General features: G+C 40.4%; 1 protein-coding gene across 1 annotated transcript in view; it reads left to right on the top strand.

Moving 5' to 3' along the window:
- The first annotated feature begins 1,340 nt into the window (after positions 1-1,340).
- Positions 1,341-15,080, top strand: part of angpt1 (angiopoietin 1) — a 50,106-nt gene continuing 36,366 nt past the window's right edge. Inside the window, exon 1 of the mRNA XM_029443722.1 lies at positions 1,341-2,156. Coding sequence (XP_029299582.1) covers positions 1,758-2,156 — 399 coding nt within the window. The 5' untranslated portion in view covers positions 1,341-1,757. The remainder of the gene's footprint in view (positions 2,157-15,080) is intronic.

The following is a 15,080-nucleotide window of genomic DNA, read 5'->3' as shown; positions in this document are numbered from 1 at the left end:
CACCACTGATGATGCAAACTACTAGTTAGAGCAATTTGTGTAGATACGTTTAATAGCTATAACAGACACGCCATAAATAATAGTCAGTATTGGGGGTGATATGGTGAAAGTTTTAAAGATTAACCCTAGGGATGCTAATTATTGAGATTATTAACCGCTAACTGCTGCTGTGGTTGAAGTGCCTAACAAGCTGCCCAGCTGTAACAATAACCCGATACACAAACAGGTTAAATGCATCATTTACCGCCAGCGGCTGTGTATGCACAAGACAGGAAACCAAGAGTCCCCAGTTTTCCCGTCCTGGAGAGTTGGCAGTGGCACCTACAATTTTGCGTGCATTGTTGTGGACACATGCAGCCACTTTCAGTAACGTTAAGTGTCCAGCGTATCAATTAGTTTAGCTGCAAGTTTGTCAGCTGTGTGTCTGCCTGGCATAACGTTACTCTGTCTGGGTTTCCACCAATGTATTGGAAGCCCGGCGGCTCACTTTATGTCCGACGGTGAGCATGATATCATCAGTAACGTTATAGCTGTGATCGTAGCAGTGCCGTGTGTGCACAGTTTAGTTGTGGGTGAATAAATGCTACAACTCCTCAAGACCAAACCAAGTCCCTTTTCGTGTCTTGCTTGCCACCTGCTGATTAAAGTAAAGGGGGTTAGTAAGTTAGCAACAAGCTAACTTTAAGGGGGACCAGCTATTCTTATTTTAGTGGCAAGCAACTCCTGTGAGTTCTGCTCAGTTTTTCTTTCTTCTTTTTTAAAACTGTTTGACTGATAGCATTGATCAGTCAAAACTATTGTCGGTTAATGTTTAACATCCCTTATATGTTATAAGTTATATGTGAAGATATAGTACTTCCACCTCCATCAAAAGAGGAGAAGAAGATCTAATTTTTCATGATGCCGGCTTCTATTGATGAGGAAGAGACAAAAGAAAGTTGAGAATTAGACTTTAAAAAAACAGAGAAATACACCTCCCTTGTGTCTACTTTTGATATAACACCTGTCATGTTACAGCATCGAAGGGAGCAGAGTTAAATCTCAGGAGCAGATAAATTAAACACAACACAAGACAAGTTTTTTGTGTCAACACATAGGCAAAGGCAGGTCAACCACATGAGCCTGCAGTCAGCAGCGTCTGAAAACCGATCCTTATAGTCTAAGCACATCCTCTGTGCTGGGGTCCCTTTTCTGCCAGGCTCACACACACACTCGTGCGTACACACATACTCACATTCCTCTGCAGGCTCTGCGAGGGGCAGGCGCAGAGTGTGTTGTAAGTTTGGAGCTGTTCTTCAGAGTGAACGTCTCTCTCACTCCCCAGTCGTTAAGTCAGAGAACGGAGGAGGAAGGGAAGGCAGAGAAACCAGGGGAGGTCTGACGACACCAGCTCAGCTTGCCCGGCACCTATTTTAAATGCACAGATTGATAAATGCAAGCACACAGTGTGGCTTTCATTTCCTGGAGGAACCTCAAGATATATAACCAAGCTGTCACATTACAAGACATGTGTGCAACTTTTCCTGCCAGGATAAAAACTTAAAGGAAGTCTGGAAACTTAGCACGTGTAAGTGTCTACGGTGAGAGAAGCAGTAGCTGTCAATGCTGGAGGTCCAATCTCAGGATGGATGACACAGGCTAACAATGTTCTTCACCACTTTTTGATCCAGCTTTAAAGGGAACATCCACCCAAACAAAGAAGGACCGGTTTAAGATATAATAACTTAATTCACCTACAACCTTTACCCCTGGCTGATATGATGCTGTGGTACAACTTTGGCCGGCACTTGCTCTCGCTGGCTGCATTTCTGGTGATTGTGAGCTGTGGAGGAGGAGAGCAGCGGAGAGGGACGGAAAGCAGCAGCACAGGTGGCAGCAGCAGCAGTAGTAGCAGTAGCAGCAGTAGTGGAGGAAGTGGTAACAACAATTACAACAACAGACGCTTTCATAAGATCCAGCATGGCCAGTGCACCTACACGTTCATCCTACCTGAGGGAGAGGGAGCCAGAGGAGGCTCCTGCAGGGAGGCGAAAGCCGGTAGCCCGCAGCACAACTCTCTCCAGAGAGACGCTCCGCCAACTGAGACAGAGTTTCCCAGCCAGAAGATCGAGCAGCTCGAGCACATTATGGAGAATTATACCCAGTGGCTACAGAAGGTAAGGAGAGACGTGTGCCGTTTTAATGCAGTGCTAAATAAAGTTAGGTAGACCTTTTTAAAGAAAGACAATTATGTTTTGTTAATGACAGAAATATAATTGCGGTTGAAATTCACTACAACAACCGTGCATGAGACCGGCTCTGTTTCTTTTGAAGTGGTCATGCCGTAGTTTATTTGTTGAGATATTTGTGTTTCCGTGGGTGTGTGTGGTCTCTGTCGAGTGTCTAGTTTGTGGCTTCACAAGATAACTTGTTTTGGTTTCTGGATAAGGCTCTCAGACTAAAACGGGGCCACGTTTGTTTGTTTTTCTCGCAGTCAACACATTGTTTGTCAAAGTGATTAGTCAGAAGAAGAGTTTATGTGCTTTTAGAGGTTGACATTTTTTGTCTGGGAGCAGTTTCAAACTGAAATGTCACAGAGATACACAGATGTAAGTGAAAACATGCACAGCAAAGACTGGAAGGAATTATGCATATCTTTCTCTATTAGTCCCAAAATTATTGTATATTCAAAATTACATTGTGATCAATTTACAGGACAGCTGTATTTCTTCGTTGCTGATAATTCGACCATTTGTAGAAACAAAGCCATAGGACAAAAAAATAGTACTTAATCATCTAGAAGGCAGAATAAGCAACACGTGTATATTAATGCTGTTATGTAACTGTGCACATTATCTGAATTTAACTTTTTGTTCTGGATGTCTCACAGCTGTCTGGTATTCTAGCCTCCTTAGAAATCTTTTGTCTGTCGCTTTGTATCCATCCAGCAAACACATCTATGTTTTACTACTTTCTCTCTATTTTTTCCTGAGTAAACTACCCTTTGAGTAAATTCCACAGATGTCCCATTGAGTTGCGTGGAGCGTCGGTCACAGAGCAGAGGTAGTTATATGTCAGTCACCCCCTGTTCTCCAGTGGGCTGTCTCTTTAATGGCAGGAAGTCAGAGAGAGCCCCCAGAGACGGAGAAAGAGAATGTTCCCTTTATTTATTCAAGGCAAGGACTTGTGAGTATAACTGGAAAATCCAGACTTGCATAAAAAAACTGTTAGATTTTTCTGAAGAATAAAACCAACACAATCTTGATTTTTATAGATCTGATATGATATATATAATAACTCCTTTAATTACTCTTGAACAACCGAATTACAATCTATTTATAGAGCCACCGAGGTGTTTACTATGTTCAAATATGGTTCTACTGTAATGTTAATGAGCTGTGAATCGGGAGGCCATCACTGATAGGGCTTGGCAGGCTCTTTGCTTTTCTAAGCTTTGAGACTTTATGTCTCCAAAGAGAGCGAGACTATCTCTGAAATGAATACATGAATCAAATAAACAAACTTCCAAATTCGGCATAACCGGCTCCTCAACTTTCAAAGATATTGTTCTCAAATAAGATTAGCAGGTTCAATCTGTCATGAATTCCTTTTAGCTAATGGATTATTTTTGGTCTGCAAAACAAATGGATGCACAGATAACACCTGATGGATTTGATGGATTACAGTGGAACTGGGGAATTAATCTCCCTGAACTTCATCAATACCTCGAGTCTATTCATTAGCAATCAGCGTGTCTGAGCTACACTGCAGTGAGCCTGCTTTTCATTTGCTCTCAGAAAGTAAACTTTTCACTCCTTGGGTTGGAGGAAATGGTCATTCCTCATCAATTACCCAGGCGTTGGTCACAATCTGTTACAGCGAGATGTTGATTGAGTTTGTAATTAGGGAGGTGTATTGTTGGAGGCTGCTCCACCCTCCTGCACATTCAGATTATCTTACTTAACCACAGGGCAGATACAAATCCAAATGAAATATTGTATGAGAGAGATATTGAGTTAACAGGACAGATTCTGGAAAATACCAGTTTATAATTGGTACTGTATAATACTAACTTTATCTCAGTCTAGAGGAGGAATTCACTGTACATGGTGTATGTCAAGGTTTAAAACATGGTGTGTAGATGGTGTGTGTGTGTAGATTTACCGTCATATAGCAGGACTGAGAAAAATAAGCTGCAAAAATGTCTTTCCCACTTTACACTACTGCGTTTATCTAATCAAAGAAATATAAAGCCCTGCACATTTCTTTTTATTGATGAGTTTCTACAACATTTCACTATTTCAAGTCTGAAAACCTGCATGTTTCTGCATGGCTCCCAAAAGCAATCCATGTGTCAAGAAAGGCCAAGGGGTGAAATAACACCGGCTTTATCTTTGCTCAGTGGACCTCATCCGTCTGTGATAGTACAAGTGATACTATGAAAACACAGCGGCAGAATTGGTAGACTGAAGGTTTGACTAATGAGACCTCTCGAGTAACTTTCTTCTCAGATGCTGACAAGGGGTGTATTTGTAAGCGTCTGCCATCACCACTAATACTATCATGCCTCTTTCCTGGCACTCTGGAGTGTTGCAGGACCGCAGATATTTTTCATTTCAAACAATGAAATAGTAAAAATGATTTAATTTCTAAAAATCCAATATCAACAAGATTATATTATGTAATAGTCAGCGGATTATTATTTCATTAAATTCCCTCAATGCGTGTCGTTTAAAAAGTGTTAGGCTGTAGAAAAAAACACAAATAAAAAGTGAAAGATTAGCACAAGAAAGGAATTGGCGTAGACATTTCAGACGGGACACTTAAACACACAGTGGTAATTCAGCCTAATTGCACTGCATGGGGGGGAACATCAGGATGCAGTTAACATTTTTCATTGGACAGAAGATTAAGTGTCCTGGCCAGTCTATCTATCTTAATCATGCCACCGTTTTAACTAAGCTCGCCCTGATGTTGCTCCAGCCAGCCCTGATGAAAGAGACGGACAGAGGAGATAGTACTCCCGTGCCTGGGTGCTCAGTCCAGTGTGGGGGGTAGACGGAGAGAGTGATGCAGCAAACAGCTGTTGGGGAAGCATTTTAAGTCTGAGATCTTTCCTTCCTCAACCCAGGGTAGAGTATATGGACCTTGATAACATTCTTGACCAGTCAAAGGTGGCTTGTATTTGTCCAAGGATTACTTCCCTGTCCTGCCTGCAAGGCAAGGAGCCTCCGACAAGCTTGGCTCTGATCTCAGAGACCAGATGCAGCAGGAAACAAGCTACTTCACACATATAATGGATAACAATGAACCTTTTAGTTGTGTAACACTTTAAGGCTGAAAATGGCAGCAGATCAGTCAACAAGGCGATTTTGGGCTTTCCCAGACAAAAGTTGTCAATTGTCAGAGAAATCAATTCAAAATGGTCGGATCGTACTGCGAGAGAGCTTCGTTAACCACAGATGGGTCGCTTCAAAACTCTGATATTTTCAGAAATTTAGGACCAAAAGTGAAAATTCCACAATGTGACTGCTGCTACAAACCACGTTTAAAAACCAACCAATCAGATTATAACATGAAACGACACAGAATAGCTAGCTTAATGCTAAACAACATTTACCTCAAACTCATTTATCAAAAACTGCTTTTCATAATTTCCAAAATTGCCGGAAGTTTTAAGAAAAAGAAACGTACAAACCGGAGCAATTAAGAATTTGAAAACTGTTCCTTGATACTTGACTTTTTTAGACAATTTCCTTCAATACCAAAAAAGTATTGAGTTTTAAAACAAAGCTCTACTCACAGGTAGTAAAGTAAAGTGGACAGTTGAACAGATTGGTGTAATATGTCATTGTTGTTCCTCTGGTCAGCCGAAGGGCAATGAGGATCCTTCTTGTTGGAAACATGAGAACAGATGGGTTATTTAAGATAAAGAAACGGTTGCATAGTTTAGAGCGTAGATGAAGCTTGAATCTCACGGTACATTCTGAGAATATCCTTTCTTTTCTTAATATTTCAAGCACTATGAAGATTTGGCACAGATAGAAGTTTAGCAAGCCAAATTTTGTCCCTGCTCTTGTGAGAGAATGTAATAGATCTTCTCGTTTCCCTCCTGGTGGAGACGTTAGAAAGTGGTTGAGAGCAGTGTTCCTTGAGAAGGCCGGCTTCTGCCAAACTAAGCTGTTGAACAAAGGGAGGGGAAATAACTGTCCGTAGTGTCTTATCCCTGTGAAATTCCCATCATTCTGCCTTTCGAAGAACATGACTGTGCTGCATAAACAGTGGTTTAAAAGGATATATCGACATGTGGGCAGCAGCTTGTTTCCCTTCCATACCGGGAGCTCATACGAGAAAGGGTGAATATGTTTCTCTACTTAGTGCTATCAGAGGGCCACACAGCATGCCTGGGGATTCAAGGAGAAAGCTATCTATTTTAGGGGTGACTGCCTCTATGAGAGTTTATTTTCACTGATAATGTGGGCCAACACTAACAATCGGATGATGCAGAAAGGCTAGGGAATGCTCAGAGGAATAAAAAGCTCTTCCTTCCTGACCCCGAAAACTTGTAAAAAGGAAACCATGGAAATTGCTGAAGGACACTACAATAACAGCTTCCAGAAAAGTTGTCTCGGCCGCACTTTCACTATGACTGAAGGCGGAAAGGAAACAGAGCTCTCTGCTTAGCATGTCATGGGAATAGAGAAAAACATTACGGCCATGCCACAGTATTTCCACATGGACATGAAAACGGAGCCCAACATTGTTAATGTTTCTAATTTTCAGGAAAAGGGGCATTTAGTAGTTTTGTCACACTCAATATGACAAGCCATGTTGTTTTGAGACCCCCTTTTTTCCAGAAATCGTATTTCAGTGCAGCCTATTGGTCCCAAACATGCTGGAAGTTTTGATATTGGGCAGGCAGGTATAGTACACCTATGTCTTTTTTGAAGCTCGATAAATGAAGTCGAAAATGTCTAAGTAATTTCACTGTGTCTTGAATCTGTCTAGTTTAGCTTATTGCAGCTATAATGCAAGCATGTGGTTCCTTTTCCATCACTCATCTGAGTGAATCGCTCTCTGGTGGGCACTTTATAGGGGATTTGTATTGTTTTAATGATAAGGTTGAACATTTGGCCAAATGTTTGCAGGATTTATGATATCCCTTCTGAAAACATTGTTGCTTGAAAGCTTGTAGCTTGGCACCCACTGATGCATCTGTGAAATAAATTGAGAACTTCCTCTGATAGGTTTGTGTTTCCATGTGCCCTTGAGTACATTCAACGGGTGATCATTTTTCTTCATTTGGTTGCCGGAGGTTTAATCAATGCTAGTGCTCTGCAATGTGTCACTCAGGTATGGAAGTGATCTCTTTAACCTGCAATATTAGATTTCTTTGTCCACTTGGAGGAAGCGATATGAGCTATAAACATAACATTTCCATGTTATTGTCTTGTCTCTTGCTCCCTGTTGAGTCCAAACTCTCTTTTACCTCCGTTTTTGGTCTCCTCCAACTCCAGAGGGGAATATCTGACTATAGCTGCTCCGCTATGTTCACCAGCTAATTGCAAATTGTGTCTGTTTGCGGCTGGAGAACGAGCAAACAATGTGTTTATCAGAGCTCTTTTGCTAAACATTAGGACAGCTGCCTGCTGTGATTTAAACAACACGATGAGAGTGAACTAAAACTTTAACAGCTCCAGGGAACAGCAGTCACCTGATAATCAGCTGTGGGTTTGTCCTTACAAGCTACCCCTTTCAAACACATGGTCATTTGATCCATTGTTAATAAAAGAGTATTGATTAAAGCAGCTTTAATGTATTATAAATGCGGGTTCTCTGAGGTGATAGTAGGATATTTGAATCTAATGTGGCATTTACGTATTTTCTTATAAAATGACTTTAGACAAAGCTTTTTTCATAGAAGTAATATTATTTTGGGGAGGCAAGTGGAAGTCATTAGTAGTGAGAGTGTAAGTTATGCTCAGAAGAGTTGCCAAAAGCACAAGGTTCATGGCTGTATCTCTGCCACTGCTAAGGTTGAGTGATTATGAGCCGAATATTAGATGGTAATAGCTTAGATAGAGCGAAACATTAGACATTATAGTCAATCTGAACAGGCAAGTAATGTGGTGTTATCACAGCCTGCAGCAAATCACAACTGTGTTTCAACCTATTCTCAGTCTCAGAACCGGCTGTTATCTTTGTTGTATTTTTGTTTTATAATGAGTCTTGATAAACAGAGCAGATGATAATATTACTCACTCGTATCTGCTAGTATTTATTTTCCTCCAGATTCATTTCAGTTGTGCGCTCTAAATCAAGGTTTGATAAAGAACGAGGGAACTGAAATGGCATTACAAAACAAAACCGCGTTGGAGAATTTGAGCCGCTCACAATGGATACCGCAGGACGTCTACACAGTGTGAATTTACAATAACGTGTCAGTCACTGGTTTTTTTATGTTTTGTTTTGTTTTACAGCTGTTTTACTTTCAGGAAAGATAAAACCGAGAAAAAAAACATAAATGTCTTGTATTGCTGGTTCTGGCACGGAGCAGGAGAATGAAAAATCGGAATTCACTGCGAGCTGTAATGCTGTCGCAACGTGCTTCATTTTATGTTCATCACATTTTGAAGCTTACTGTAAGTTGTGTTGCTTGATCCCCCTCGTTTTCTATATGTTAATTCTGTCTGTGAAGTGGGGAGAAAAATTCCTGAAGCCTCCCCATGCTGCCTCTGAGGCCAACTCTCTCCGCAGCGTCTCTTTGACCTTCCCCGACAGATGTTGCTTTTTGAGTGGAAGTCTTTGTCTATCAACGTTGGGGGGCCTTCCAGTGGTTCTAGAGGACAGAACCGATTCACCTTTTTTATTTGGAGTTCAGCCCTACGGATTTAGTGTTGCTATGATTTTGAATAGAAGAAAAAACAAATGAATCACAATCAAATGGTTGAACGAGATGCTTGAATCTGAAAAGGAAGGGCTGTGGAATCAGTCAGAGTGGTGGAGGACTGATGACAGGAAGCAAGTAAAGGTGAAAAGAGAGAAAGAAAGATAAGGACAGAGTGCAAGATAGGGGGTGAAGAAAAACAGTTTCACTCCCTCGTAGTATGGGCTCGATAGATCTTCAACTGACTAATGTTAGCCTCCATTTGTTTTGTTTTGTTCTTGTGGTGGTGGGATAGGAGCCACCTTTTCTTAAAACATCTGTGTCACATCCAGGAATTACCTCACTTATTTATTTAATTTTTTTTTTGTCCTTTGGTGTGGGTGAGAGTTGTTGGGTTAATATCATGTGATGTATTAACTTACAATGTGAGACCCACACAATGTAATGCCAGCGGTCTGGAACGACGCAGAATGGCTGACTATAGACCCGTCTCTGTTTTCTTGTAAGTGGTTTGGACAATTGAGTGAGTGCTGTGACTGCTGTGACACCTCATTCAACCTGCGCACAGACATATAAAAACACAAAGATATAGACACACATGCACACACACATATAAAACCCACAAATCTGCATACATGTTTTGAGAACACACTCTTAACCCAGTCCAGAGCTGGGGTTGCCTCGCCTGACCCAAGCCAGGCTTCTCACATTCAATACCAGCATTGGAGTTTGCACATAGACTCCAGACGTGACACAGTAAAGTATGTTATGTATCCCCCACTGTTTAGAAATAACACCCTCAAAACTTTGTACAGAACAAGTCATAAAGTCATTCACATTGTTGAGCTTTCATCACATTTTCCTTCGTCCTTTAAGGCTTGTTGTGCCTTTGGTGACACCCCAGTCAGTGATGTCACAGAAAGTGTAGCTGATAGAAACGCACAATTTGTGTTGCATGTTTTGGTGATTTAGAGTAGAGCAGTTTTTCCTTGTCTGATACTCAATTTGATACCTAAACTTGGGGTTTTTATAATTCAAAATCAATACACCCCATTGAGTGTAAACTAATTGGCAACACATTATTCAATAAGATAACATGAGGATGTGACATGTCATTCAAATTAGTAATTCCAAGCCACATAAATTACTTTGAAAATAAAATAAATTCTATGTACGAACCATAGTTTCACTGACATTTAAAAATAGTTATTTTGCTATTTAGTTGCACAGTAAAACCTTGTATAAATGAATATTGATTGTCATGTTTTTTTTGCGTGTTTCACTCAGCACTCTCTGAATGACAGAGCCAGTTAGACATGACTAGTGCAGATCAGTGACGTTGACTACACAAGTCAGACTAACAAAGATGGATATGAATGGGCATCCATCGAGTCATGAAAGCATTGTACTTCACTATTTATGTAAGGTGAGTCAAGCCTCACCCCTGCAGGGCACTGACATGTGCCTGTTTCATTTGTTTAGTCCTATATTAGAGAACAGCAGCTGTGATCTGAGTAGTTGTTCACAACTGATTTTAACAAGTGTTGAGGATCAAAATAAATATTCTCAGTAAAGTATTGTGTTCTTAACCCTTCCCCAAAGTACAAGTGTATCGCAGTAGCCGGCAGACTAGTCCTAAAATGTGCTGCTGTACGGTGTCCTAACAGGAAGTCGCTCATAAATCTGTCATTTTCGAGTCTGCGTTTACAACCAAAATACAAACTCTTACAAATGCTCCTTGATGTTTATTTAAATTGACATGTTTGCAGTGGTTCTGAGATGGAGAGGCTAACCCTTCAGAGGCCTATGTGTTTGTGTACAGACAAATCTGTGACACTCTAATGTCCATTTCTGCATATGTGCTCGTGCATGACTTTGTTTGACGTGCTCATGAGTCTGTGTTTGGATAAAATGACCTTAAGCTTAACTGATGGCCTGTAAAGGATCCAATGAGATGTTCCTTCTCTGGACTCATACAGTCGTAAGGTGGAGCGCTGACAAAAAATAATCCATCACGTATTCCCAGTGACTGTCAAACAGCACTTCTGTAATGCACCTAGATGTATACATCTTAGTGATGCATGATGTCAAGATTAGCACAATACATATCATGTCAACCAGAGAAACCCCTTCTGAAAAAGGTCGAAAGTAGACTTCCTGTCTTCAGCTACGTCCTCACTCGACAGCGAGTGTAACTACTGTAAACATCTTTGCTTGAATAAAGTCATTCCCTGTTATGGATAATAGTATACAGCTGGAATGTGAAGAACTGCTGAATATTTGACAAAACATCTCTAAAAGGTCCATTTAGTGGCTGTTCTGGAGCTTTCAATCATATCACATGATCTTGACCAGCAGTTTGCGAAGTTGTCAAGGAAGTGTTCTCGTTCATGTCGGCTTCAAATTTGTTGAACAGTAGTTGATAAAAATATATATTTTATGCCAACATGGCTGAGAAGTCCTGAAATTGCTCAGAAGAAAAAGAGAAATCTACAATTCCATGAAACTGAGCGAACGGCATCTGCTGATGAAAAGCATGTGACATGATCAAAAGCTCCACTAAAGTGATTTGAGGTGAGATTGGAAAGTTAAGCAAAATGTTTTATTCAACTAGTATTTCCACCATATTCTACCCCCTGAGCTTCGCTGGACTCCAAGATGAGATCGTAAAGCTGTTTGTGTTTAGCACAGATTTGGCTTTGTTCATAATTATGGTTGATGTTGTGGAGGTTTGTGGAAATTCCTGTGTGATGTGCTAGGATGTTTAACTTTGTTGTCTGAACATAGTGATCCCAGTTTAGTTGCACTTGGTTTTGATCATTTGAGCCATCCTCTCTTTTGACTGTGTTTATACACACATCGTGTGCACTTCAGTTTAAGCAATGCAAAAATAAACAGAAACCTGGACACATGAAAGGCCCAGTGATTACATATACAGTGCAGTGTGTTCTCCGTGCTTCTCTAAAGCCTCCTAATCTTTCCTTATGTATTATTTAGTATCTCCCAACAGAAATTTACTTCATCCAAAAATGAACATTTGGCAAATTGCAGTCAGATTGCGATGCTTGTTTCAACTCATTTCAGATGCATGACTCACAAAGACTTTTTCCGCCGGCTTTTCTAGAAACAGCTGTTTCACACCGACCAACAGACAATAAAGACACACAAACATGCACGTTATCAGCATTTAGATCCATCATCAGCTGAAGGTCGGACAGCAGCAAATGTTTCTAATGTTGCAGCATGACGGTGATTCAAAAGTGGCTGTAAGCTCCACTTTATTTACAACACCATCTATTTTCCTCCTCTCCAACAGCCGTGGTGAACCACGTGTCAGACTGAGTCGGGCTACTGCACCTTGTCTTCCTGCTCATCTTCTTTTTTGTTAGGAATGTCGCTTCAGCATCACTTGGTGGAAATGTAGGCCCACATGCCTGCACACACATACCTGCCTTAATGTACCCCTATGAGTACTTAAAAGTGCCTCATGTAGCTACTGATGTGATATATAGCCCGGTTTGTGTTAGCTACTAGCAAAGGTAACAGTGGGAGAGTGGAAAATGACTCCTTGTAACATAATATGGACCCGATGCGATATCGTCAATCCCTCTTTTGTTGAAAGAAGCAACGCAAAGCAGAGTATGTAAGAAAGAAGGGGGAGGACAAAACACAGCGAGATGGAGAAATATAAAGAGCGGCAGAAAGAGAAAGTGAGAAAAACTGTAAGGCTGTGGTCAGCGTTCAGTGTGGTGATTGTAACCCTGGGCGACTGCAGCGATGGTTTGTAAACTCTGGAGTCCTCGCTTAATGGGATGTTAGGATGAAAGATAAACACGAGTATGATGTTGAAGGAAACAACCCCTGTCATTAAACACCCATTCATTTTGATTAGAAGAGACGCACAGCTTGATAGATAGTGGTGCTGGCACACAGACTCGAACACTGGAACCATTTTTCTCCTGACGTTTTGCCCGGCTCGAAGGTTCAACATGCAACAGTAATGTTTCTGTCATGGCTGAGCTTAAAACAAAACATGTCCTTTTGCATCAACTTCAACAGCTTTTTGGCAGAGGAAACCCCTGCTGTGATATTTAGATGGTACACTGGAATGCTATCTCAAATATTTGGAAGTAAACGCCTCCTCTGTGGGATGGTTGGTTTGTGGTATCATTGTGTGCTTTAGTAAAAGGGGCAGACTGACATGGCCCATAGCATTGACTCAAAAATACATCATCAGGGACATTCCTGCCCGGATGTGTCCCTGAGGAAAGATTCCCATGTAGGACAATTTGCGTCACAAGAACGACTGCCCCTCTGATGGTACCCGCTTTTTAAGACCTCTGGATGAATGAGCAGGTCCAAGTTTGTTTGGTTGTTTGGGGTCCGTTACACTTTCCCATGTCTTGGGTGAATGAAAGTACTTCCTCTCACATATGGCCAGATACGCATAATTAATTGAACTAATTTTTGGGCCCATTTTGACATCAGAGACCAGGACTGTAACTGGAGGATTTGAGAAAATATACATTCATGCTTAGGTTTTACTTCCCTGTATTTATTTTCATTTAACATGGAAAGAAACCACAAGACTTGTGATGGCTGCATGGAGGTATGGCTCAAACATGAAATAAATAAATAACTTGGTACAGTGTTTGAGCCTGGTTTGTCTGAGAGGGGTCAAATGGGTCCTTTCATACTTTTCTAAGAGGTTACTGTCTGATCCAAGCGGGACTATAAACAATAGCGTGAAAAGCATACATCCAGTGAGTGCTACAAATTAATACAAAAATACTATATGACTAACATCAGCTAACAGCAGTTTCATAGACAGATCAAACTGCTGCTAAAATATTAATGTGATGTACTTACCGTATAACCCCCCCGACAACTATTTATTATTTACTAGCGTTAGCTGTAAGTTAGCACGTCAGTACTCAACCGCTATCTAGCTACAACATACAGGAAGCTAATGCAAGACAGTTTATTGACCTACAAACCCATGACTGTTAATTATCAAAGCATAAAGAGTGGCATTTCACTTCCTAAATAAACATATTTGCCAGAGTTTCCAGACATTGGCTTGAGTTGTAACGTGTTCCCTTTTGTAATTTGGCAAACTCACAAAATATGTGTTGATACAGCTTGTAAAATCTAAAAATAAAGAAGCCTGCTAACAGCTTTGATTCTGTCTATGAGTTTATTAGGTAAAATAGAGTGCAGGAAGCGTGGAGGTTTGCTGTACAGAGGTTTATTGTCGCAATTATCTTTGGCTCCAACCCTGGATAATATATTTTAATGCATCTTTGAATGCTTTTCTTTCACTTACATGCGTTTTTCTACAGAGATTTAAAAAAACTTCCACATACATACAATCGGTGACTTGAGTTATATGTGCTGCTACTGGAATCTGGTCAGCTAAATTACCTCTGTCTGGACCAACTCTGAGAAATTCATTTCCGGAATGAATTTTGATCGTAAAAACAAGCGAGTGTTCACACCACCGATATCAAGAAAAGCAAACATTTCTGTTGGATGTTCTCACAGCTGCTCAAGAGAGCTAAAGAACTTAAGTTTAAGGTGAAACCTGTTGTCCACCTCTCTTTTTTGATGGTAAGAGAAAATGTTTTGTTTTATAATACAATGTTAAAGAATTATTTGAGTACCTCATTTGATTTTTGAGGTGAATTGGCTTTTATCTTGCATATTTCAGACACGCAGAATACATTTTTCTGATTTATCTTGCTTTGACGCACGTTGTTAATCGCTGAAGGTATGTCTTGTAGACATAACTGTCAGAGTTCTTGATTTTAAAAAGACCTCTCAAGCTAGAAGCTACATTCATATAGTTCGGTTGCTGCTAGTAATGCTATATCCGTCTTCATATACAGTTTAACTAGTAGAAAGCTAAACTTAGATAATAAATGGGAAATTTGTGTCTTATGGAAAAATTTTCCATAGTTATCTTTCGAGATGTGTGAAACAGAGACCGTACATCCAGTCTCTCTTCAGTTCTCAGAGCATTTATATTTTTTGATATTCGACCACATCCTAATAAACATTGAAATCTCAAAATTGACTGAACTAAAGCCACATTTCTGCCAATTTGGGTTTTAAAAATATGATTTAGCCCCAGATTCTTCACATTGTACTCAGACCTGCTTGAAGTCAAGCTTTGTTATTTTTTTTGTGGTTTTCTATTGTTGTAACTGAGTAA

The sequence above is a fragment of the Cottoperca gobio genome, chromosome 11, assembly GCF_900634415.1.
Source record: "Cottoperca gobio chromosome 11, fCotGob3.1, whole genome shotgun sequence".
Classification (NCBI taxonomy): Eukaryota; Metazoa; Chordata; class Actinopteri; order Perciformes; family Bovichtidae; genus Cottoperca; species Cottoperca gobio.
The sequence above is the reverse complement of the archived record's forward strand: the minus strand, read 5'-3'. Positions and strand labels throughout refer to the sequence as shown.